Here is a 26,993-nt window from a genome sequence, read left to right as displayed (position 1 = left end):
TGTTTAAATTCAAACACTACAGAACGAACGCAGGAAACATTTCAACGGAAGCATTACGTAACTTTTATTTTACACGTCCACAAATGCTTGTACAACATACAGTGACTACTTCTAACGTTTATAGCATTTCTTCTCATAGCACAGAGAGGAAGGTTAGTGACACACAGGCGGGCTACGGTGACGCTGGGTGGAGCCCTAAGGGAGGGCGGAGGAGCGGTGCTGACACTTGGGTCCCGAGCAGCTGCTGTGAGGTGCACGCCAGCACGCGTCAGCCGAGGGGGGGGTACCTGCCCATCAGCCAGGCTGCTTACCTGCTACCCTGGGGGTGGGGGAGGGGGACAGAAGAGGCTACTCCAGGATTGTCTTGGGCACAGGCCCCCGGTCCCCACCAACAAGGACCTCTGGACAAGGGACCCAAAGCTGTTCTACTTTAACTGTAAGCTCTTACACTGTAATAAAACACTTCACCAAATCTTAGGCCAGTGTTTTTACTTAGATGGTTCTTCAGTATAAATATTGACCTTGGTTTGCCCTTCGTGCTAGCATAAAAATCAGTTCCTCGTAGAATACGTTTGCCGACAGAGCTTGGACCAGCCAACGCTTCCTGTCAGCTCCTGGCTCCGCAGCTAACGGCCTCCCTCACCATGGAATGTTTCGGGAACCTGTTCCGTTCCCGAGAAAGCAAAGACTCAAAATGAACAAGTGCAAAGTGTAGGAAAAGTGTAAAGACTGCCAGAAACATTAGCTCAGACGGCGTAGAAGCCCAAACAAATCCGATTGTTCCACAGACGTACTCTTCACAGAAAGATTTAAAAACACAATTCAGAGGATGGCTTTTCCATTCCTACAGAAAACATCAGAACTGACATTCGCTTTAACGTTCTAAAAAAGTTCAACCCAAATGCCAGGGTTGGTGTTTAAAACTTAAACGGTATATAAAATATTTACGAAACCGTGTTTAAGCCCCCTTTCCCGTGCACTTAATAAAATCCAAATGGCTTAGTAGGAAAGTCTCCCACACAACAGTTTAAAAAGCATCGACCCCGTACATGATTTTTAGGTTCAATCAAGATTGTTTTAGAGTTTTATTGGAGGCTTTGCTGCTGGATACAAAATAAAGGCCTATGACTGTCTCAAGAAAGGCAGTATGTGCAAAGCCTAAGCTGTAAAAACCATTTCAAAATATAAACTCGTTTTTTTTTTTTTTTGGAATACATGGTGTCAAAGGCTGCCCACGTTAACACCTTTGGTATAAAACAGTAACATTTCCCTTGAAAAACAGACAAATTCCATCCATTCTGTCACACACGTTCACATCTCCCTGTAACTACTCTACCTAATCTAGTCGCAGCCACATCAGCCACAACGCACTTCTGTCCCTTCGTGGGCGCAGAGGAGACTGGGAGGTAGGTCACCGAGAACGTCCGTCTTGCACAAGCAACCGTGCAGACAGCCGGGCTCCAGCGCGGGCCCCCTGCGCCCCACAAGCACACGCCCCCGCCCACAGTCGCACACGTCCCTTAAACATGAACACACACACTTAACTGGACCACAAAGGATGTGCACAGCCTCAAACTCTTGCTCCCTGTGGTCACTCCATACTGTAAAAATCAGAGGCAAAGACAAAAAGGGGATCTCCAGGTGATGGGTGCCCTGAGACTGTTGGTGGGGGTGGTCTTCCTGCCTGGATACCAGGCTCGGGGAGGGGAAAGAGTCCGGGCCACGTCCACTTTCTAAGCAAAAGGCAGGGCTTCTACCCGAGACAGCCCAGCTTAACAGAGAAGAAGGGCGAAGGAGGAGGAATGGATCCCAGGAAGCAGCGGTGTGAGCTCCACCTGTAACCAGGCCAGACGGCCTTCCCAGAACGGGGTTGCTCAACAAGGAGGCCAGGTAGAAGGGGCAGGAATCAGGGAGAGGGCCAGGACCCCAGCACTCCCTGCCGGGGAGGGCTCTGCCCTCGGCCAGGCATGCGGGGTCCCAATGAGCACGGACCACACGTCAGCCCAGGGGGCAACAGGCCTGCTCCTTACCCAGAGTTACGCCAGGACAAGTTAGAGGCACGAAGCTCACAGGTCCTATCTTCCACGCCACAAACTGCAATCATTTACCAATAAGCCATAGGCGCAGAAATCCTGCCGCCGCGGGTGCTTCCAGCAAAACCCCGGATGGCCGCCCAGTCTATAGCACACAGGAACCGGCAGCCAGTGTGCTGGGCTGGAGGACGACGACCCAGGATGCTCACGAGAACGTCTGGTGGCCACCAACTAACTGGCAGGATCCCCCTCGGAGCCGTCCAACTGAACCCCGAGGGAATGCCGCCCTGAAGCTCAAATAGGTAGTCCACACCCACAAAAATAAATACTGCAGACAACATCTCTCACGTCCGCTTCACACCCATTCATACTTTTCTCCGAGAACCAAGAAAGCCTGGCTCCAAGGATTCCCCGTTTCCCACGGAAGGGGGAGACCTTGGACTCCACTTAAGAACAAGGGTGCATTCACCTGGGGAAAGACAGTCACCTGGTCGAAAAATATCAAAATCATCATCTGGCTTATTACAAAAGTATCTCCAGACTCCGGGGGAAGTGGAAGGCGCCCGGAGCCTGCAGGAATCGGAGTGAAGAGCAGGGGAGGAGGGAGGAGGGAGGCGGCTCGCTCGCTCGCTCGCTCACTGGTGGAGGTGCGCCCGGTCGTCGGGGCGCTTGATGTGGATCCGCCGCACGCGCTCGATCCGCTCCCGCTCCCGCTCCTCGTCCTCATCCAGGTGGTGGGAACGTCCGGCCGCCCCGCCCGTGGCCTCCAGGAGCGCGTTGTCGGGTCCTCGGCCGTCCTGGGCCTCGTACAACAAAATATTGAGGGTCTCCTCATAAATCCGGGCCTCTGGGAACTCCACCTGCACCCCCACAAAACACAAGGCAGGTAGGTTAGCATCACACACACACCCCACCACCTCCGCTGCCTCCTGGGGTTGCCAGCAGGGCCCCTGGCCCCTTCAGGCCCCTAGGATGCCGTTTAAGGCTGTCCTTACTATTTTTAAAGTAGTTTTGATTTTCAATAGGCAATACTTACACACGGTGCTCGACACACAGGACACAAAAGGGATGCGGTGCAGATAAATGTACGTCTGTACACACACACACTCACACGCTTTAGAACACACAAAAGGTGACCCGCCACACACTTCACCTTTTGCTTTCCCCTAACACAGGCGATCCTTCCCCATCAGGGGCTGTAAGACTGTAACGACGCAATTAACCGATTAGGTCGTTTCCAGCATGTTTCCACTAACAACAGACCTGTTCCCGTGGAGCTGTTCCACACCTCGGAGCAGCCTTTAGGGCAGCAGTACTCTTTGTGAGCAGGGACCAGCTGGAAAGGACATGACCCCTCCTGCGTGGTGAAGCTCTGTGACTGCCTGGTACCCTTCGGGGCTACGGCGCCATGAACCAGAGTGGGGCTGCACAAGTGGGTCCCGGGCACTTGACTCACAGAGACTTGGCTTTCAAGGGCAGGATTCGGAGGTTCTGAGAGAAATGGGGAGAGTGCATTCTACTCTATTTCCCACGGAGGCCACACAACCAGGAGAGAGAGCACGCAGTGGCTGAGGGCTGTGACACAGAAATAGTGGCGGCCGGATTGGGGGGAGGGACCAGTCTGGAGTAGCCTCTAACCAGTAGTGAGGTTATGCCTTCTCCCCCACCAGTACTGTCCAGAGGGAGGTCAATGCAGCCTGTGACCCTGAAACTGGCATCAGCTCAGAGAGCTCCAGAGGGGCCACCCGATACCCAGAGACTGAAGGAAAGTTCTCGGTTTTCTTTTTTCTTTTCTCCATTCTCTTGCACCCCAACCCTCCCTGCCCAAATCCTGTGGCAGCAATGGCTGGAGACTGTGGGAGTCAAAACTCTGCAGGGGAAGCTTCCTTTCTAATGAGAACTGTGGTCTCATCAGGATGGAGTGAATCTGGGCTACTATTTTCCTCTAGCTTCTTTATGCCGTTAGGCTGCAGGTAAGGATACAGTCACAGGCAGTGTGTGGGAGAGCAGGGAACTGAAGCCCCAGTCTCGGGTCAGTGGGCTGAAAAAGGGGAGCCCCAGGGAAACAGCACCAGAAGATTGTGAAAGAAGGGCGCTCAGGAAAGCAGCTGCTTGGGGTTGTGCAGGAACTCCTGGGCCTGAGCCTGGCTGCCGATCCGTCCCTCAACAGCACGCACAGAACGAAGCAATGGGCCAGACCGGTGCCACAGGCGCAGACTGGCCCTCAGTGCAGCACGGATCTGAAGGCTTTGAAAACTGGATTGTCATTGGAACGGCAACCCACAGCTGGCTGGCACTTGTGACCTGAACCCAAGTGGGTCAACTGCCTACTAAAACAATAAAAAAAAACCAAAAAACAAAAAAAACGTTCTCTTTAGGATTTAACAAGATCTAAAAGCCCTCTAACATTCGGGATATCCGGGATACAATTCGAAAGTTTGTGTCATCAATGAAGACCCAGAAAAATCTCAACTCCTGAGGGAAAACAGAATCAACAGATGCCAAGTCCAGGAGGCCACAAATGCTGGAATTACCTGATGAAGACGTGCAAGCAGCTATTATAAAAACATCTCCACAAGGAAGGGTGAACTCTGTTAAGGCGAATGCAAACACAGGAGGTCTCAGCAAAGAGACATAAGATAGAAGACCCAAATGAAAATTGTTACTGAAAAATACAACACCCAAGATAAACACACACACACACACACACACACACACACACACACACACAAACTTACTGGAAGGGCTCAATAACAGAATGGGGAGGACAGAGAAGAGAGTCCGTGAAATTGAAGACAGAGCAATAGAAGTGTCAGTCTGAACAACAGAACAAAGGAGACCAATAAAGGGCACAGCTCTGTGCTTTATTAACACCAAGTCCCTAGTGAGTCGGAATCAAGAACCAAATGGACAACATACGTATTAACTATCTGCTTAAACTTTAATTTCAGCAAGCCAAACCCTTTCCGGCTTAACCACAAAAGACAGTTAAATGATTAAAGGAATTAGTAAAGCACTTGGGATGCTGTACCAAGAGGGATCGCAATTCTACAAAAACCCCCAAAAGGAACATCTGTACAGTGACTTGGAACAACAAAATACGAGTGTCAGCCCCAAAGCACAGTCCCGAAGGCGTGGGCCAGAAGAAGGAACCTGCGCCTGTAGGGGCAGCCGTGCCCCCACGTGACCCCCTGCAAAGCCAGGCGTGTGCTTCTCCTGGGGAAAGGAAAGAGCCCTGGGGACACGACAGCAGAGCAAAGGGAGCTGTGGCTAGGGGCCCGGGCCCATCACCCTGAGCCCCACCTCTATCCTATTTCAAAAACACAAGCACAAGCTCACTCCAGAACCTGTTGGTTAATCTATAAATAGTTGGGATCAGATCATGAGGCCTCTGAATCCCTTGTTCCCTGTTAAACTCTAAAAACGTAAAGTCAGTATTTTAAAGCTTAATCAGATTAATATGATGATCGTCCTGTTATTATCCAAGGACAAAGGCAACCCGTGTATATAACAAAACCAAACTGACAAGGCGGGGAAGCCAATGACAGATGGAATTCACAGCCCTAAAAAAAAGTTCACAGGAGAAAAGAGGCATGCGTCTTGCTGATGTGGTAGGGGGAAGTGAGCGAATCTGGTCTCCCTGCCCTCTTTGAAAAAAAAGGAACCTTAGGGGTTTTCCCTCCTTGGCTATCTTTAACTAGTATGTATCTTTCAGGATATATTCCAAATACCAATGACAAAATGGTTTAGAAGTTAAAAAAAAAAAAATGTTTACAACTCTGGTTTCTACTGTGTGGTCTCACGTTCTGCCTTTTCTGCCCAGGCTAGCTCTAGAATCACACACAACTGTGCGCTCCCGGGGCCTTACTGAGGACAGTACCCCAAGTGGGTGATGCACAGTCTTGTGCATGAAAACCTGCCTGGCAGACCCTGCAGGTCCCTGGTGATCGGGGTTCCCTTAGCAAGGATCCGAGGGAAGTGACAGAGTGTACTGGGGGATTTCTGTCTTGAAAAGAGGAAGAAAACCGAGTTGCAGAGCCCAAGAAGAGTAAGCATAAGACCTCCAGGGAGCGAAGTTCAACGAACAGAGCACCGCACCTCCAACAGCGCCTTGCGGCATTACTGGTTTGGAGACGATGATACGGAAGTAGATCCACAGAGTCCGGATCAGTCAGGAAGTTGTGTGCTCAGAAGGAAGCCAACAAGCACGCGAGCTAAGGAATGCCACGCAGGCCCTGCGAGGGTGGAGGGCCACTCCAGGTCAGTGGGTCAGAGGGCAGACAGACGGCGCAAGTCATAGGTTGTGACTAGAAAGCCAAGGTCAAGCTCTTGAAGGCAGCACTGTTCCTCTGATGACTGAGACGGGATGGGGCCACGCTGGCGGGAGATGGTGATGCTGTGGAACAACAGGCCCTGTTCCGTCACCGACAGGAGACGATGCAGGTGGCGAGGGGACAGCGGCGTGAGGATACATCTGAATCGACCTTTACAGCCAAGGGACTTAGGTGCAGTATGACTGTCCCTATTTGCTCACCATCAGAAAGGAAAGGCCATTCTGTTTCTGCAAGACCTACAGGCGACTCTCCGGGGCCCAAAAGATGATGACTGTTTTCACAATGAGCAGTCATGCATCAAGGAAAGCATTTTCAAAGCTTTTCCCTCTTTAGGTTTATTTTGCTCAAGGGGAAAGGGAAGCAGTGCGTATTCTGACCAGTCACCTGGAGCCGTTCCCCGAAGGGCTTACCTTGGTCTGTTTCTTCTCCGTGGCATAGACAATGGAAGTGCAGCAAACCTCAGCGATCTTGCGGCCCTGCCCGTAAAAGGACCAGCAGCAGATTTCATCCCCGATGACGTCCTTTATGAACAGGACCCTTCCATTAAAGCGCAGAGAGAGCTTATCAAAGAGCTCAATGTTTTTCAACATATTGTCATCAGAATTGCTGCAAAAGAGCATTTGATTAGGTGACCGCAGACCGGTACTAACTGCAGTTGAGTTGTTTCCACGTCCCTTTTCAACCTCCCAAGGAGCCCAGGAGAAGGGCACCGCAGGCCCCGCTGCTCCACCAAGGAAAGGGAGGGCCAGAGCAAACAGGTGACTGCCCGAGGCCAAGAATGCCAGAGCCAGGCCTCCAAAGAGACGGCTCTAGCCCCTAAGCCTGTGCTCTCAATCAGCCCGCCAGGGCAGCCGCTTAGCTGGGCTCTGCCGGAGATGAAACGTGAACAACTTGGCCTGTGGGTGCACAGGCACCAGGTAGGGAATGTGGAGGGAGCCCCACAAGTGGCAGGACAGAGCTGTCCAAAGGAGACTCTTCATCTTGGGTCCATTTGTGGGTCTTGAGTAACCTCATTATACCCCCTACAACTGAGAACACATGGTCCCAAGAGCCAGAAGGCATTCTAGAAACCTGTTATGTATTGCTGGTGGAAATGTGAAATGGTGCAGCTGCTTTGGAAAAACAGTTTAGCAGGTCCCCAAATGACTAGAGCTAGGGTTACCAAAGGGCCCAGCGATTCGGCTCCTAGGTACATCCAAGAGAGACGAAGACCTCTGACCACACAGAACACGTGTGTTACGAATGTGGTCCGAATGCTCACGGCAGCGTTCGCGATGGCCCCCCCCCAAAGCGGAAACGACCCTGAGCACCCGTCAACTGATGAATGGATCAACAAGATGCAGGAGATATCCATACGATGGGATATTACTCAGCCATAAAAAGGAAGGAGGTACTGACACACGCCACGAGGATGAAACCTTGAAAACGTGCTAAGGGAGAGAAACCAGTCACAAAAGGTAATGTGTTGTATGATGCTGTTTACATGAAGTGTCCAGAGTGAGCAAAGCCACACAAGCGGAGGCCAGCGGCTGCCAAGGGTTGGGGGTGGCGGGGAGTGAAGAGTGACTGACAATGGGCTTCTTTCTGAGGTGGTGAAAATGTTCACAATGTGGGTAAGCGGTGATAGCTAAACAAGTCTGTAAATACACTAAAAATCACTGAATTATATACTTCAAAAGGCCACGGTGGATGTGAATTCAGTCTCCTGTCGTCTGTTACCCTGGGCACCCTCCCAGTACAGCCACCCTCACTGGAAGGTCAAAGAGGAGCCGGGCCCGGCATGTGTGAGAAGCTTTCCTGGCGAGGGTGGGTGGCCTTTATCGCTGACACCTTACCTGGTATACGAGTATTTGTTGTTACTTCTGTTGTAGAGCAGCTTCACGGCTGGCTGCAGGGTGTTTTAAAAAAGAAAGAAGAGAGTCACTCGGAGCGGAGGTACAGAGGACCGTGGGCTTCCCGCGGGGCTGGGCCCTGCCACCAGGCCCAGAAGGCAGCTGAGCACAGCTTGCAGGCTGGTGGGGGGCGGCGGGGGTGGGTGTGTGGGGAGGGAGACTGCAGGAGCCCATTCTAGGGGAACAGGTTCCCATTCTTCACCGCTTCTCAGGCCTTGCTCAGGGACTTCTATAGGTTTCAATTTCAAAACTGATTCATGATTTCGGTAGCCAAAGACACGCCACAAGGGTGCTTCCAACGTACCTTATTTGACGTTGCTATAAGTTTCTGCTCTTCCTTGGACGAAGTGATGACAGGAACTTTGCAGAAAGGCTCATAAGTATCTTTGTTCTGCTGGAACAAAACACGCTTTCAGCCTGGGAGGCCTGCCCAGCAGTGGATTATTTAAGCTGGCCTGCTGGGTAAAGACAGGTGCTGGCGAGGGAAGGTGGGGCCACCGGTGCCGGGAAGAGAGGAGGATTCTTACCACCAGTGAATCAGGGGGAAGGGGAGGGGAATGGCCAAGGGTCGAGTTCTCTAGGAAGTCTGCTCTTTGGTCAGGGCGCTCAGTAAACCCTAACAACGAGGACACGTTTCCGCCACCCAGGGAGCCACTTGAAAATAAACTCTAAACACAGCGGATGGAATATGATTGTGTAGAAACACCTAAAACCCCACTGCAACAACCGTGGAAGAACTTAAAAAGTATAAGCCTACGGAGAAGGATGGGAGAAGGGAAAAATCTGAGCCTGGGAAGCAGATGAGGAATAACCAAGGAGAAAGAATCCTAGAGATTCTCAAAGAACACCCGTGAAGGCTGGTGGGCAAAGGGCCAGAGCAGAGGATTGCTAACCAATCAGCAGAGACACCGGTGAGACGCCCCAAGTACATCCCCTTCCCCTGGCAGAAGAAAGGTCTATCTTCCTGGAGTGGTTTGTATGGGTGAGGACAGGGCTGAGCCACTCTTCTAAAAACAGGGGGATTGAGCGAGTGGTCGACACACTAAACGGTGAGCCCCAGCTCCCAACTCCTTCCCCTACTCAGATGGCAGAAGGCCGCCAGTCAGGCTTCTACCCACCAGGCAGGAGAGTGGAGGATTCCTCCACGGGGAACTGATCCGTCCAGGAAAAGGCTTACAGACTCGGACACTGGGGATTCCCACGGAAAAAGCCTTTTCATCCGCCAATGAGGCCCACTGGACGAGGCCCACCCATGCACCACACACACACAGCTTTTCAGAACTCTACTCTTGAATTTTAACAGACCCGAGATCATCAGATTATATGTGGAAAGCCTCTCAACCGTGAGACTGAAACCAAAACAAAGAGAAAAAGTAAGGGAAGGAGCCCAACGATGAATGCAGCAGAAAGAAAACTTCAAATAGTATTATCAGATAAAGGAGAGCACATACGGAATCCTATGAAATAAGATCAGCGTTCTAGAGAAGAAAGAGCACTCAGAGAACATGAAAAGGCTCTGGGAAATTAGAAATATGATCGTAGAAATGAAAAGTTCAACAGAAGGGTTGAAAAGATAAAATTGAAGAAAACCTCTGAGAAAGTGGAACAGAAAGATAAAAGCGACGGAAACTGGGAGGAGGTCAGTCCTAGAGGTTTAACTTCGGACTAACAGAAACCACAGAAAGGGAACCTGGAGGGCGTGTCTCTAAGACAAAGATGAAACCGATTCGCTGGTGTGTCTAAACACGCCAATAGGAGACCGACCTTTCTGACCATTTAGGGATCAATTAGAGATATGTACTTAGAAAACCAAGCAGACAAAACAATGAGGCAGTCACTAACTCTGGCAAACTGAAAAGTTGCACAATAAAAAATATTCACTGTATACTCTGTGGCTCAACTATTAACAATATTTAGACATCACAACGTAAACTCCGAATACTGATTTAACCAAAGCTGTGATAAACACTATATTGGAAAACTGGAGAAGGAATATGGATACCTAAGTTTGGTAGTGGTTGGTGGTACTGCATGAGCAAAAATTTAATTTTTGTCTCGCAACAGATGACATTGAAAACTGAGATGTCAATAGATAGCGTAAGAAAGTAAACAGAACTGTTGAAAGAAGTAACAGAGGAGAAAGATACGATGTACACACATTACTTTAACAAACCTAAAAACGAGGGGTGCCTGGGTGGCTCAGTCGGTTAAGCATCCGACTCCTGACTTCGGCTCAGGTCATGACGTCATGGTTTGTGAGGTTGAGCCCCGAGTCAGGCTCTGCACTGACAGCTCGGAGCCCGCTTGGGATTCTCTCTCCCTCTCTCTGCCCCTTCCTCTCTCACGCACATACGCATGTGTGCTCTCTCACAAAATAAACCAACATTAAACCAGCATAAAAATGAAATAAAAATACGAAAGTAAAGGCTATAGCATTCAGTCAGATTTACGGTGAGTTCACAGACTCGCAGGTCGAGGGGGTACGTGGAAACAACAGATCGCCAAGGAGTCAGGCCGTATGGGAACGGCTCCAGCGGAGGGCCAGAAGACATGTGGCCCGAGGGAGGCACAAACAAGAGCCTCGTGCATACAAATCCAATTCCTGTGGCATTATGAAGGAACTCTTCTGATCCTCGGCCATGTTGGAATTTTGCCTGAAATAAATGGCCGCCGGCTATGTCTAGAAGCATTTTGGTTCTACAGGGATTTTGCTATCACCAGAGTTGACCCCAATGATCCTAACCCAGGTGCAGCTGAGGAGTGAGGGGTGTCTGAGTCTGCAGAGATTACATGAGGCTCCCAACAGTGACTGGTGGGGTGAGAATAAGTCCTGAGATGGGTCCAAAAAACTGATCAAGTTTTACAGCCCAAAGCTCAGTACTGAAGGGTTTCAATGTACACATGAGATGACCCAGCACCATGGCGACTGAGCACAGTTAGGTGGCCTGAGCATCACAGGGAAGCCTCTAAGGGGTCCCTGACCCAAGGAGAGAGGAGCTCCAGGGATACTTGTGAACCCACACGTCTCAGTGAGGGAGGAACTGCCCCCATTTTGTAGAGAAGGAAAATGAGAAAGGCAGGTGGGCCCAGCACCTCCCCACCCTTATGGGGAGAAAGGGGGATACCTACTTGTAAGGCTGCCTGGCATTCTTCCACCAGGCCCTGGACCAGGTAGTACTTGGCTTCTGCCAGCAGCTCCTCGATCTCCCGGCGGCTCTCGGGCAAGGGGACCGCCCCGTCACGAAGGTAGTTGAGTATCGTACCAAAGTGTTTCCCACACCGGTCGATGAGGATCCAGCCTGCGGCGGCACGAGGATGAAGGGAGGGCCTAGTTATACGGACACTCGTCTCTTGGAAGGTGCTGAGGAGAACTGGGGTGTCTCTTGGCTCCCTCGGCCTCCCAGGGAAGAGCAGGACCGCAGAGGGGGCTGTAGCCCCACCTGCCCAGCGGTCAGCAAAGGGCTGACCGAGCCCTGCCTGGGAAGCACTGCAATGGTCTCCAGGCCCTGCTGGCTGGAGACCACCCCAACCACGGACTCACCTGCTCTTGGGCTCTTTTGGATGCCAGGACCCCTGGGGCCTAAAAGCGGGTTTCTAAAGTACCCTCAAAAACCCCTTAGACAGTGCCTTGGACATCCCAAGAGTGCACAACACCTGGATAAAATGGGTCCAAATGACCACACCCCAATGACTGGGGAAAAGCGTGAGGTAAAAATACCTACTCCCTCTTTCTACAATGCTTTCAGGTTATCAAATAAGGAAGCAAAAGACGGCAACGTGTGACTCCCCAGAGGGATCCCCAACGCCCCCCCGGCACCACCACGGGACATTCCACCCTCGACTCCCCAAACAGGCCCTTACTGGCTAGTGACAGCGACTGCAGAGGAGACGGTGAACCCGACAGCCCCTGCCCCAGGCAGCCGAGTGTAACGTGGGGAGACGGAACTCGCTTTCATTAACTATGGCAAAACGTGCCGACTGCCGACCAGAACCAGGCACGGTTAGACGCCCTTGGGGGTTGGGGCCAGCCGGGCAAGCCTTTCCTTCGGCCTCTCGATGGCCTCTCGAGTCCGGGCACCGGCCTGCTATACCTTCACTAGGAACCCCCAGGCCTCCACAACTCATCTTCAGAAACACCAATACCCCGGAGCAGGGTGGGGTGGGGTGAAAACTGCAGCAGGAAACAAGACCGGAGCCTGGGAGTGGAGTGACTGAAAGGAGAGGCTGGGATGAAGCAAAGATGTGGTACGACTCGTATGGCTCGACAGAAGCCAGGGCATCTAGAAAGAAGCCAGTAGAGGAGCGCCCCCTCCCCCAGGCCAGCAGGGCAGCCCCAGCAAGGGGTCTCCCTCGGTCTCCTGTCCCACATTACAGGTGCCAGGACGCCAATGCACGGGGCAGGGGGGTTCAGGCGGGAACCAGCAGTTTTATGCCCCCCTCCTCCGGGTCTGTCGCTCAGTCTGGGAGAGGCGCACACACTTCCACTCCTAACGCCACGGCATCCCGGCCCAAGTCCCCCTCTGGCCCCCAGGCCCTGACCCCAGACAGAAGCCCAGAGCAGCAAAGACACCTCTTTCATATCCAGAGTCACAAGTCTGTCCACCACCCCCCACCCCTTCCCTAACCTGGCCGTGCCAAGTGCGCTCTCGGGGTTTCCGGGCGCCACTTGGTGGTGTTCGCCACAGTCGCTAGGCGAGTTTGGGAAGAAGGCCATTTCCATATTCCCGTCCTACAAACTCCTCAGTCCGACCCTTCGGTCAAAGGTCCGGTCTTGCCCTCCAGACGTTTGCACTTGACACTTCCACACAGCTGCGGTTTCCGGAGCGCAGCGGGAAGAGTCCTTCCCAGGGTGGCAAACACAGTGCAAGCGTGTGGCCCGGAGTCACACCCTGGCCTCGAGGAAGGAAGAGGCGTTCGCAGGCATGGTCAATCACGGCACCCTGACAGTGACCGCTGGACATCATCCTACCGCTTCCTCCTACATTTGAGACGACAAAGCACGGCTGTGGTATCTGCCATGCAGCTCGGCCGCCACCGGGGGCCTGGAGCAAGCAGCACGAGTGAGTGTAGGTGGGCCGGGCCGGAGGCTGACCGGAGAGCACGTGCCCTGCCCCTGGGGACAGAGCACGGGGAGGCTCTTCCTCACTCCGGCAGAGATGGCCAGGCAGGAACGTGGGCCCTGGAGCCTCTGATATTCCAAGAGAAGCCAGAAATGCAGGTTTCTCCGGGAAACCTCCTGATTTGTAAATAATAGTGAAGCAAAAGGTCACTAATCCACGCTAGGGCAAATAAGACCTATCTGCAGGCCACCGGCTTACGACCTGCTACCCTGGATCAAGTGCTTTCCCTCCAGGGAGCAGAGAAGGTGCGGAAGGATCATTTTATCTTCCCAACAGATCTTTCAGAGGGAGGCTCAGTCCCCTGCATTGACCACAGATGACAACAGAGACCCGGAGAGGTTCAGGGACATTCCCAAGTTGGGGATGCAGGACTTGATCACAAAAAGCAAGTAAGAAATTCACAGGAAAGCTCCTTTTCACCAATTGAGAAGATGCGCGGGATCTCAGTCTTCAGGGAAACGGCAACCAGTTTAACTTGGCGATTCTGGGAAAAAAATGTCCATGTTCTGCCTTTGACGCATGGACAACTTAGCCTGCTCAGCAAGAGCAGGGGCCCCTGAAATCAATTATCCAAGTGACAGTCCGGAGTTTCCATAAACGAAGAGACAGACCGTGACATTGGGCGTCAGCTCAAGAATGCTGTCAGGAAATGCTTGTGGTGAAGGAATCATACTTTGGACAAATAAGGGCAAAGGAGCGAGGCGCGCTCGCCATGAGGTTTCAATTAGCATTTTGATTTTAAAATATTTTAGTTGCTTTCAAAGCCAGAATCTACCCCCTTTGAAACAGCTCAAATGCCTGGCGTGTAGAAAAGCCAATGGAAGTCAAGCAGCTCCTGGCTTGTGGGGCGTCTTTGCTGACGCCCCGGAGCACACAGGCTGTCGCAGAAGGCTGTACAAGTCAGGGCGGCCTGGGGTCGGGGGGCCCATTCGGCAAGGCTGAAGAGCAGAACAGGCAGAGGCAGACCGGAAGGCTCTGGAATGGTCTGGGAGACGCCGCACGACCCGACGGCTAACAGCAAGGGCCTGTGTTGGAAACCCAGTTCTGCCGCCTACCTGCTGGATGACACAGGTGTTTCACCGAACCTCTCTGTCCTCCAGGTCCTCTCCTAAAACTGGCACCCCACAGGGCTGGTGTAAAGGCACGATGAGAGAATGTACTGGAGACACATAGCACAACGCTGGGTCTATTGGCAGCACTCAAATGAGGTCTCTGACAATGAGCCCTTTACGCGTCTCTTCATCACTGCTGGAGGACAGAGCAGTAGCGATGTCCGGAGGGGGCACAGTCCAGCCCGTGGGAGTCTGCGTGGCTTTCAGGGTGAGCCGGGGAAGGCTTCTCTCAGGGACAGGGGACTGGGCGACAAGGCCTGCCTCCTTGTGCCACCAGCACACCGAGTGCTTCTTGCTCCTTTCCCTGCCCCCCACCTCTGGGGCTTCACCGACCTCTTCTTAAGGTATTTATACTATTTCGGGGGTTCCCAAACTTGCCTGTTCATAAATCACCTGAGGCACTCATTACATATTCAGATTCCAGGAAGCTGTCCCATTCCTGAACCAGAATCTCTGGAGCAGGGTTTCTCAGCCTCAGTACTAGCGACATTTTGGAGCGGATAATCCTATGTTACCGAGGGACTGTCCTGTGCATCACTGGGTATTTAGCAGCATCGCTGGGGCGCCTGGATGGCGCAGTCGGTTAAGCGTCCGACTTCAGCCAGGTCACGATCTCGCGGTCCGTGAGTTCGAGCCCCGCGTCAGGCTCTGGGCTGATGGCTCGGAGCCTGGAGCCTGTTTCCGATTCTGTGTCTCCCTCTCTCTCTGCCCCTCCCCCGTTCATGCTCTGTCTCTCTCTGTCCCAAAAATAAATAAAAAACGTTGAAAAAAAAAAATTTAAAAGCAGCATCGCTGGCCGCTACCCACCAGATGCCAGCAGCTCCCACCCTCAAATTGTGGCAATCAGAAAGGTCTCTGGACATTGCCAGATGTCACTTGGAGGTCAAAATCATCCCTGGTTGAGCACCAATGAGGTAGATCAAAGACCTAAATGTAAAAAAACAATGTAAAAATGCTATCACAAGTCAGACTGGAGAAGATATTTACAACATAAAATCACAAAGAAATGAGATCCAGAATATAGATTTTCACAAAGCAGTAAGAAAAAAAAGGCAAACAAAAAAATGTGTAAATAAGATGCAATCAGACAGCTAAACGATGAAACACAAATGACCAATACACATAAGAAGATGCTCAATGGACTAGAAATTAGGAAATGTTAAATAAAATGACAGAGCACCAGCTCATAACTGTCAGGTCGGCAATAATTAGGAGGTCCGACCGTGCCCGGTGTTGGCAAAAATTCAGACCACTGTGGGGAGTGTAAATCGGCACAACAGCTAATACCTAATCAAGCCAAGGATGCTCTCCCGGATTCCCCTTCTGCGAATAAGCTCCAGGAGAGAGCTCCCAGGGGCGGGTAAGATCTTAAATGCTGTAGCCCTGGGCCTAGAGCCTTTTCATTTACCACAATAAGAATATGACTTTCTCTGTGTGCCATGATGTGGCGGAGGCTGGGAAGCGCTGCCCTGGAGAAGCTCACACGTGCCAGAGAGTGTTTGAGAAGGGCAATATTCCCGACAGTGAACACTGGCAGCAGTCTGAACAGCTATGGCCAGAATACGGGTCCATAAACTACAGCATATTCCCAAAATGGAACACAACTACCGATATTTGAACTAGAGCTACGTATCGTTCACGGCTAGATTTCACAAGCATAATGCTAAGAAGGCAAAGAGGCTACAAACGACGTAACACCACTTATATGATGTTGGAAAACCCACCAACTCTGCCTTGTTTGGGGACAGACACTGCAGAGCAAGAGGCATTCACTACACATTCACATCAGTGGCTTTCACCACCAGACGCACAGTAGATTCCCCTGCGGAGCCCCTCCAAGCCCTAACGCCCCGACCACACAGTTGGCCAAGTACATCTGGCTCTCTGGGTGGGTGGGGACCCAGGCAGCAGGATTTAGCTCCCAGGTGACTCACTATGGGGCCAAGGTTGAAATTCACCTACTGACCCCAAAGTCAGGCCAGTGGTTACCTCTGGAAGGGAGAGAGGCAAACAAAAAGGTAAAGAGAGGCCACGTCGGCCCAGGCAATGTTTTCTTTCTTGTCTGAGTGGGGGTGATGTGGAGAACAAAGGCAAAAGAAATGTAGAAAAACTTCAATCTCCTTACAACTTGCAGCCCATTGACACGTACTGGAGACAGGGTGACCTTCCCTCAGGAACTCAGCTGCCTAGGGGCAAATGGCAACCTTAGGTTGACCTCAGCCCAACCTCCTGGATCCTGTAAGTCTTTGTTAACACGTAAAAACCCATTTGGGGGGCGCCTGGGTGGCTCAGTCAGTCAAGCATCTGACTCTTGGTTTCAGCTCAGGTCATGATCTCATGGGTTCGTGGGTTGGAGCCCCGCGTGGGGCTCTGTGCTGACAGTGCACAGCCTGCTTGGGATCCTCTCTCTCTGTCCCTCCCCCACTTGTGTGCGAGGGCACACTCTCTCTCTCTTTCAAAATAAATAAATACACTTAAAAAAAATCCATTTGGAAACTTCCTTTATCTCTGCCCCCCAAATATATGTTAATAATCAGTCTCCAAGCATATGGGCCACTGATGCACATACATCTGAAGGGTCTCCTAACTAAGGTTTCGCTAGATAGTAGTCAATGACCTTATTTTAACACCAGCTAGCCCCTCAAGGTCCTGGAAGCCTTCCTTCCAAATTCCTTAGAGACCTACCCTATTCCCAACCCACTCCCAACTTAGAAGTATATCATCGGTCACTCCTCCCAATCCCAGCGCAGCTCTTTCTACCCACGGGTCCTGTCCCTGTGCTTTAATAAAACTTCCTTTTTTGTACCAAAGACGTCTCAATAATTCTTTCTTGACCGTTCGCTCCCAGACCCTAATACTTCTCATCAGGGGCATGAGGCAGTTTGTTTTATTAATCACAATTTACAAGCTCTCACCGTATTTCAGAACTCTAATTTAAGGCAGGAAGCATGGAGATCGCAGGGAAACCACGAGGTACTACGGTCTCCCCATGTATTACACCTGACTTCCCCACTGGTTTTCAAGGAAACGTGTGCTGATAATAAGATTAATGACTCCGTTCTTTAATCTGGTTCACACACTCCCTCATTCCAAGAACATTAGCAAGAGACCAGAAACCACGGGGAAGGTGGTGGTGGGGGAAGCACAGTACCAAGCAACAGGGACCAAATAGGCAACTAACTACAGGCGAGTTCTAAGGCAGAACTCTTACTAAGGCAAGGTCCCAAATAAATCCATGTTGACAAGGAATCAGGTAAAAATCCCGGCACTGTAAGAACTGTGCTCTTCTGGGGAGGAGTGTGGGAGAGGCCTGCTCATTGCCAGAGTCTTGGCCGTCTTAGAAAAGCCACCCTTTGGGCGTAAGGTGCAGAACACTCATCCCCAAGGCCAAGGCAGGCCACTTCTCCCCAAGGCACCGCTAAGACCTGCTTCTCCACAGCCCCCTTACAGGGCTCCTCCCCCCACCCAGACACCCCACCCAGGCGGGATGAAGCGAGAGTGAACAGCGCCCATTTAGAGAGTCTTCCAACTGTCAGGCACTCCACCAAGAAGTTTCTAATGTTAATGTCCTCTCTCACTCCCGTAACAATCCTGAAAAGCACTGCCATTCACAACTGAGGAAACAGGCTCAGAGAAAGTCACCCGCCCAATGTCCCATTGCCAGTAAATGACAAACGAGCCTAAATTAGCCCAGTGCCCGATAAGCACAGAAACGGCTCCATCAACGTTAGCTGTGACTGCTACCGGACTCAAACCCGGTCTGTCTCACTCCAACACCCAAATCCACTCACTCCAAACCTCCCCGTTTAGGAACTGAGCGGTACAAAACTCCAACAGGCAGAAGCGGGAGAGAGTCCACCACTCATCCTGGGCCCCAGGTCCTCTCCGGGAGCAACCAGTTTCTCAAGCACCCTTCAGAGATTTCTAGCAGCTCAATACATTGCTGCTCTGTGCCTTTGGAGCCCCTGTTCCTCAGCCAGCAGGACACAATGCTGGATCCGCTGGTCTCACCGAGCTGCACTTGATGTTTTGGCCTGTTTGTGGCAAACCTCACTGAAGCCCAGGGTGAAGCTGGGAGATGCAGGACATTTATCCCAGTTTGTAGACCCAATGGTGTATCTGAGGGCAACACTGAGGCCCCCGGTCAGGCTGTGCAGTGTACTCACCAGGGGCCAACGGGCTCGCCTTGCCCGGCACAGTGCGGGCTGGAAGACCAGAGGCAAAGCTGGCAGGTGACCTGTAAAGGTTGCTGTGCTCAGGTGCCCTGGCCAGGGGGCTGGGCCTGCAGCAAACCAAGGACAGCCCAGGGTAAGAGCCAGCATGCCCTGAACTCAGTAGCCTTTTTTTTTTAAGTCCCATAGCTTTTAAAATGCAGTGCTATGAGCTTTTCGTGATAGGCAGGGGGCTGGAGAGCCAGTGGAGCTCTGTGAAAACGGCCAAGATCAGAGTATCAAAGACAGCCCTGCTTCCCTGAACATGCTGGATTTTCCAGGAAGCACTGGGGACAGGACGTCTTCTAGCAGCTGTTTGGAAGCAGGACCCCCCCCCCCCTTGCTGTCCCTGCATCTCTCCCAGCTGGGCGATCAAAGAGCTGGAGGACCGGCTCTTCCACGGCGTGGCATTAGACCAGCAAGGGGAGGGCTTTCAAGGAGATGAGGCTCCAACTTCACTTCCAAAGCGACTCAGCTGCTTTTCCTGAGCCCCCCCCCCCCCCCCCCCCCCCCAGACTGGGTAGGGCGGAAGAAAAACTACAACAATCCTGGGTTCTCAGATAAGGTCTGTTTCCTTCGGCAGCTGGGGCGCTATTGTCTCAGTCTCCACAAATACTCCCGGGGCAGTGCTGGGTGCGGCACAGCAAAGGGGATCCTCCCACTCATAAAAAGCTCCGAGCTTTCTGGGTGAGACACAGAAGGAAGCTCTGAGGTTCCAACCTCATTCACCTGATGCCTGGCCAGAAACCCAAACTCACAGGAAACTCAGCGAAACAGAACCTCCAGCCCTGTAGCTGGGCCTTCTCTAGGACACCGGGGGAATCACCCTCCCTAGCGACCAGCTCAAGCTTCCTCCCTTCTAGGATCAGAGGATGCACTCTGGGCGCCAGGCTTAGAGTCCCCAATCCCACCTACTTGTAGCAAAACCGGCCCACCTTCCCAGGAACCAACACCCCCGCAAGGCAGGGGCATGGGCACAGCAGCCAACCTCAGAAACAGGTAAGGGAGGGTCCAGCCAGGTCCTAAGCAATCTCAAGCCACAAAAGTGAGCCTCACGTGACCTGCCCCGTGAACCCAGCCAAGGTAAGAATGTCCCCCCTTGCCAAGTGCCCTTGGATTGTTTCAGGCGGGTAGGAAGCAGTTACGCTGAGGTGGCTTTAAAGAATTCTTTGCCTTGGGGCACCTGGGTGGCTCAGTCGCATCCGACTTCGGCTCAGGTCATGATCTCACGGTTTGTGGGTTCGAGCCCTGCATCGGGCTCTGTGCTGACAGCTCAGAGCCTGGAGCCTGCTTCGGATTCTGTGTCTCCCTCTCTCTCTCTGCCCCTCCCCTGCCCATGCTCTGTCTGTCTGTCTGTCTCTCTCTCTCTCTCTAAAATAAACAAACATTAAAAAAAAATTAAGAAAAAAAAAGGATTCTTTCCCTTCTACCAATGTGACTTGCCATGAGAAAAAGGTAAAAAGAAGAAGAAACACACACAGAATATATATCTATTGAATACCATGCACCAACAGCCCCATGAGGTGGGTATCACTAATGGGGAAACGAGAACAGGTTAAACCACCTCGTTAGGATCACGAGATCCTAAATCCAGGTCTGTCTTTGTCAGGCCCCCATCCCAGGAAGACAAGGGTCCACAGAACACATTCATGCCTCTCCCACACTGGAGTTTCACTCTGAAGTCACAGAATCATCGCTTGAGAACTGGCAGGGGACCGACTAGGGCTGCTAGTCCAGCCACAGAGCTGTGGCCTCGAAGAGGGAAGTGACTTTCTCAAAGTCACACAGGCAATCAACAATGAAGTCAAGACTGTGAGTCCCCACCCAGGTGACCCCAGCCCACCTTCACATCTCGACTTACATGTCACTTCCTTGGGGAAACCCTCCTTCACCACACCCCCCGCCCCACCCGGACTACATCTGCTCTCCCGGTTACACGCTCCCAAGGCCCCCTGCACACTGAGAGAACACCGAGCACAACTGCCATTTAACTTTGGCCTTCTGAACTCGAATGAACCCTCAACCACAAGCACGTCCCCAGCGCCTGGGGGGGCAGGCTTACCTTCGCTGTCGGTGAGTACTTCCATGCGCCCGCTGAACATGGCTTTCAGCATGGTGTCCTGCTTGGTCAGTGTCTGCATGGTGGTGTAGTAGAGGGCTCCGCCCACATTCAGCTTTACGTACTTGGAGCTGGGGCTTGTGCCCTTGAAGGAAGTGGTGCGGGTAGCAGCCGCTGGCACCGCTGAGCTCACCACACTTTCTCCTGACATCTCTTCCTGCCAGTGGAGAAGACAAACGGTCACCAGGGTCACAGCACCCGGCCCAGTTTACCTCTTTCAGACTGTGGGCTGAACCTGGCCTCCAGGTGTGTTTTGCTTGGCCCAATTATAGACTGCATTTACAACTTCAAGATTGCTCTGAAAGTTGACGACACAGGCGAGTTCACAGAAAAATCCGGATTCCTAGCTTCTCTTAAAATTAGAGGCCGAACAGGTCAGCAGGGCAACAACTGGTGGGAGGTGGGGTACTGGTTGCCCCAAACCCCACCCAGAGAGCTCGTATACTGACCTCACCTGCTGAACCCGTGAGCAGGAGTTTACCACTAACTGTTGAGGTGGGCGGACTTCCTTTCCGCCTGTTCCTCATATAAGCGAACACCCGGGGCACATCCAACAGCAGCTTGAAGCACTGCCCGGGTCTCTCTCGGTCTCCTTATTGCCATGTGCCACTGGATGGCAGAAAGTGCTATCTTTCAGCTGAACTGCAAGTGAAATTAGCCTTTATGAATTCAGTGGGGTCCCAACTACCACTCCTGACACTTTCTGCTGGGGGGAGAGGGGGAAGTGTTTCTGGGGATGAAACAAGTATTTAAAAACGCTTGGAAATAAAGTTATTGCAAAATAGAGACTTCCTGTACCAGCACCTCCCAAAACAGCCAGATCCGATGACAGTCTCCTTAATGGCACTGCCGGTTCTTGTGTCCATCTCGAAGCAACGGCTGCGCTGATTTAAGCAGGCCTAGGAAGGAGACTGGGACCTGGCACCCGTGTACTCAAAGAAAACATCTCTTCGACAGGTAAAGGCCTATGGCAGGAGGTGTCGAAGAGTGGGCTGAATCTTCTTTGATCGATCTGGGGCACAGCAGAGGGGAGGCAGCCTGACGGCCAGAACCTGGCCTGGCACTCCTATCTGGGCCGTGAGGTTCGCACTGAACGTGAACAATTCATAGCACGTCACCATCTGACAAGGCCACTTGGTGGCTGATGGATCAAGGCACAAACAAGACTACCCCATAATTATGCGTGAACGCAGACAAAAACAAGAACATCGCCCCAAACACAAAAATGACCAAACATCCCTATATCCTGACTTATGCAACTCACTGCTGCTCCTTTACCAGTTAGAGCTTCAGCCCCACTCCGTTCTTCCCACCTTCAAAACAGGAATTACTGAGACCCAGTCACAGAATTAACCCTCCCTCCTGACAGCATTCAATATCGAGCAAAGCCCTACTTCCCTGAATCCTCCCCCAAATCACCCAAGGCAAGCCCCAATCCTCTTTCCGAGATGCTCTGTGGTTCTCCCTCACGGCAATAAGGAGAGAAAGCCAACTTTGACTATTGGCATATAGTCAAAACTCCTGGGGGTTTTGACAGCACAAAACTTTAAAAAACTATATCCTGATCCTGAAAAAGGATTTCTTAAAATTCTTTATGCCTTTCTATCTTTTCTGGATCTCCCACAATTAACATGGATTACATGTATGATGGGTAAAATACAAATGTTATTCTTCAACAGAAGGGACTAATGAGGGGCAACCCACTGTCCATCAATCGGTAATAGCACAGGCAATGACCAACCCTTCCGACCCCCATCCCCCCAGAAGAGTGGCCTGGAAATCACCCACTGGAGGACTCATGTCAGGGCCCTGCAGAATGACAGGAAGAACGGGCTTCTGGAGAGAAAAGTGTTTTCTCCAGAAGCGTTCCTGCATCATCAGGTGAATATACCATAAGAAGGCACGTTTTCAGAACCTCAAGCTTAACTCACCTGGGGTCTCTGTGGGACCCCTCCCCTCCAGCTTTCCTTTGAAATCAGTGCCCAGAAACCCCACACTAATGGCTATCACCAACCATTCTTCCCAGAAAAACTCTTGTCCATGGGATGATAGAAGTAGCTGATGAGAATAAAGAGTTTCTAAAAACTTTAAAGACCTAGGGCGGGGAGTGGGGGGAATGAAGGCTTATAGTTGTGGGGTTTGGGGGCAAGGCGGGGGGGCAGTTAGGGAAAATTGCCCAAAATTGAAATACTTTTTAAAGTTCCTTTTTAGATGTAATTTACACAAAAATAAGTGTTTTGGGAAATGATCTGGCATTCTGTAAGGCACCTACTATGAAACAGACAAAACAAGTCCAAGTGTACTGCAGACTGCAGTGTACTTTTACTTTCCGATACCTTTCCAGAGATAATTTTCACACCATAAAGCATATCTGAAGTGCACGGTTTGATGCATTTGGGCCAGTATATGCATCTGTATAGCCACGACTCGGATCCAGACCGCCAACATTTTCATGGTTCCAGAAAGCCCCTCTATGCCTTCTCCCACTCCTCCCTCCCAGAAGATACCAGTTTTCATCTCTACCACCACATACAACCATTTAAAATGTAAACAATGCTGGGAGACAACTATCGTTATTTCCACCTTGTAGATTTGGATACCACATCCCAGAGAAGTTCAGTCACTTCCCAAAATGCGTTGGTACTGACGGTGGGTCAGTGACAGAGCAAGTAAAGGACATGGGCAAGTCCGGTCTGGCCTTGAGCCCATGATTTTATCAACATTCATGCTTGAAATATATACAGCAACAACATGTAAATTGAGGAGCCCCCCCCCCACTTCTTTACGAATTAAAAAAGAAAGCTTTGAAAATAGATGGGAGGCAATGTGTGGCTAAGGGCTTGGGTTTGGACATCACGCCTGAATTTGAGCACCCAGCCCTGCCACTGATCAGTTGTGGGCGAGTCACTGGAGTCTAGTTCCATCTATGAAACAGGGACAAGGGCAGTGTCTCCCTCCAGGATTGCTGTGAGGGATGCCAGAGAGCACTCAGCACGGTCTCTGGCTCAGAGCAAACACTCAAACGCCAAAGACTCACACTATGATTATTTCAAAATGCTCTCAAAGTCTCAAATGACCTTCTCTGAAGACAATGCCCATCTCTATGGACACCCACCTGAATCACTAAGAGATAAAGGCAGAAACCATCCTGATCTAGCCTTGAGACTCCAGAATAGACGGGAAAAAAAGCTCCAAACCTTCCAGGAGCCCACCCTTCTAAAGGTCAGTCACCTCAGTACTAGGAAAGGCCCTTGGCTAAATGGTTCTGTGTTCTCGTCCCTGAGCCCACACTGCACCGAGTTAAGGACACAAAGCAGCAGACAAAAAGCCTCTCACAGCAAACCTCTCTACCGAAGACTCCCCAGCCACTGCTCCTGGGATCCTGCTTTTTCCCTTGTTTCAAAGATTTGATTCCATCATTAATGAGGTTGGGGAGGGTGGGGCAGGAGACAGCAAAACTGGTTGTGAGAAACAAAGATGGAATTCATACTTGAGGTACTGGTTACCAATTGTATTCCATCAGAAAAGTTGAACCCAATTAGGGAAGTCAAGGCTTCTCTCTTTCCCACCTCCCCTAAGTCTCCTGTAGCAGATTCTGAACAGTGGCTCTCCACTCAAAAAAAAAAAAAAAACAAAAAACCCAGCAGGGTCCTATCCATGTAAATTCTGATGTAACTGGTCTGGGGCGTGGCCTGGGCAACAGAATTTTTTTTTTTTTTTAACTCCCCTAGGTATTTCCAATGTGCAGCTACGACTACAACCCACTGCTTGAAATAGTTCTGTATGCCTTAACTAGTCTGTATTAACCTCATCACCTTGGAGAAGCTCCCCAACCTCCTGTTCTATTGGCCGAGTGAATTCTGACCACATGTAAAAATAAACCAAAGCATCACAAGCAAAAGCCGGCCCCAATCTCACAGCTTCGGAGCCAAAGACAGGAAGTAACTGTATATGTGCTTAGAAAATAAAAATCAGCCCAAAAGGGAAAAGTGTTGGCTTGAAAAGAGGCCCCCTAGACAAGTACAATAGGAAAAAAGGCACCAACTCCCTGACCCTTGGGTGTTTTCTCCGCAGTTCTCTGTGGAACTGTGTCCCCTGTGTGTGTATGCTCGGGGAAACGGGCACGTGGAAAGTTTGATCAAAAGTCTGAGGAACCTAGGCTACAGGCTCTGTTCCACCACTTCCGGTGTGAGGTTGAGACAAGCCTTTTGACTGACTCTCAGTTTCCTAAGTTGTAAAATGAAGTGAAGGGCATAATCTTCATAATAACCTTCAGGTAATGCTAAAGTACTTGGCACCTGGTCCTCGGCGTGGTTTCCCTTCTGTCCCTTCAAGCCTCCTTAAGAGGTCCCAGCCCCTGGCTGTACTACAGTCACCTGGGTGCACCGTGCCTGGGCTTCACCCCAGGCCAATTAATCAGAGTAGAGGAAGGGCAGCTCGGCAGTATTTAAGAAGCTCTTCGGGTAATTCTAACGTGCGGCCCAAGCTAAGAGCCACAGGGCTAAGGGGTTCCTTTAACCAGCTTGATCTCAAGTCACTGTCTTGAGGCTAATTATAAAATTTCCCCCAAACTAAAGGCATTGCTACAACTCAAGAAAGTCTGCTGTTCCATTTCCACCAAACTAAATTAAGGTGGCCCAATAACTGTAGCATTATTTTGCATCCAAAACTTGCTCATAGGGCAGCTACTGCTATTTCCAAGCGTTGTGCTGAATTACACTCTCCTCCTTTGTGTATCACGCAAACCATTGGCCGATTTCTCTCAAGGATCTAGTGAGGAAGAGATGATCACCAACCCCAGTTTTGGGGGGAGAAGATTAATAATCAGAACTATTCGTGTCCTCTGACTCAGGCCCCTTTCGTTACATAGTCCAAATCAAGAAATCACTAATCTCCGGTAGGGCTTGTTAAAACAGATTGGTGGGCCCAACCCCCCCACACTGATTCAGTAGTCAGTGGTAGGGCTTGAAACTTTGGCCATTCCTAGCAAGTTCCCAGGTGATGCTGCTGCTGCTGGTCTAGAGACCAGTTTGAGAACCACTGGTTTAATTAATGCCTTTCCCCCTTCAGGTAGTCCTTATTTTGCATAAAATGGAGTAAAGTTAGATACAGAATGGCTAAGTCTTCTTCAGCAGGGTCCTTGAAACTTATCTTCTCTAAAGACTGCATTTTCCAGTTAAAGACCAAGCAAAGAAGTAAAAGCTAGCTGGACTTTAGTCATTCCCAGCCAAGGCCAAAGAGCTATTTGAGGAACAAACCCTTGAAAGATCACATGCAAACAGAAACTTTCGCACAGCTGGGTGACTGACATCCATTCCCAGCTCCTTAGGTGTGGCCACTTCGGGTCCCAACGGAAGTGACTAGATAGGTACCAAGGCGCCAGTTAAAGGCGCTGGACTCCGTGGCGAAGGCACCCTGACCTCAGGCCCCTGGCATTCCTTCAGGCGCTGGATGCACATCTGCCCTCCCCTCCAGCTCCCTCTACTTCTTTCACCCGCTTCACTAACCCTTGTGTTCAGAAGCCCCTGGAAGCCCCTTCGCCCCTTCCCCGACACCCAGGTGCTCCAGCCACAACTTCCAAAAACCCCAAACGCTCCGCCCCCAAGGAAGCCCACGTCGCTCTCTCATAACCTAACCATTCTCTTTCGCAACACCCTCCCGTCCCGGTTTTCCACTCCAACGTCCATCTTCGACGACCCCTCTTTGTTCTCTTCACGATAACCAATCCCACTTCCAATGAGCACTCAGGACTCAGACAACCGAAGTCACCCACACACGTATCTACTCTCCCAAGTCCAAATGCTCGTTCCCGATCCCCAACAGCCAGGGACCCTCCCACCCCCAAACACACACATACAATTATCCACCAGAGCCCTTCCCCCACCCCCGGCCTCGCCCCCCTCCAATCCCCCACCCGCCTCTCCCCTTTCGCGACTGCCCACAACGCAACCGCCCCCCTCGGCCCCTTCCCCTTCTACTCAGCCTCGGCCGAGCTCTCTCGGCCGCCCAGAGCCCGCAGGTAGTGGGCACCGCCCTCCCTACCATGAAAAGTCGGAGGACGCCGGAGTCTCCAAACCCGGACTGAAAGAAGCAGGAAACACCCAGCTCGCGCAAGCCGGGGGCAGAGGCGGGGCGGGGGCGGGAACTTCCGCTGCCGCAGCCCGCTTCCGCC

The 26,993-nt window shown here is 51.4% G+C and overlaps 1 protein-coding gene across 2 annotated transcripts; it reads right to left on the bottom strand.

The window, feature by feature from the left end:
• Nucleotides 1-39: 39 nt before the first annotated feature.
• KCTD10 (potassium channel tetramerization domain containing 10) lies at nt 40-26,948 on the bottom strand. Of its 2 annotated transcripts, none has more exons than XM_049619179.1 (7): nt 26,864-26,948; nt 20,765-20,978; nt 11,389-11,558; nt 8,564-8,653; nt 8,203-8,255; nt 6,778-6,973; nt 40-2,893 (listed from the first exon to the last, which is right to left on the bottom strand). In XM_049619179.1, the coding sequence occupies exons 1-7, from the start codon at nt 26,864-26,866 to the stop codon at nt 2,669-2,671; spliced, it is 951 nt and encodes a 316-aa protein (XP_049475136.1). In that variant the 5' UTR covers nt 26,867-26,948; the 3' UTR covers nt 40-2,668. The 2 variants fall into 2 exon arrangements, with proteins under 2 accessions (XP_049475136.1, XP_049475137.1); XM_049619180.1 differs by having other exon boundaries at nt 8,564-8,650.
• Between the last annotated feature and the right edge of the window lie 45 nt (nt 26,949-26,993).

Source organism: Panthera uncia (genome assembly GCF_023721935.1).
Source record: "Panthera uncia isolate 11264 chromosome D3 unlocalized genomic scaffold, Puncia_PCG_1.0 HiC_scaffold_8, whole genome shotgun sequence".
NCBI lineage: Eukaryota > Metazoa > Chordata > Mammalia > Carnivora > Felidae > Panthera > Panthera uncia.
Note: the sequence above shows the minus strand (reverse complement) of the source record. Positions and strands in the feature narration are given on the sequence as shown.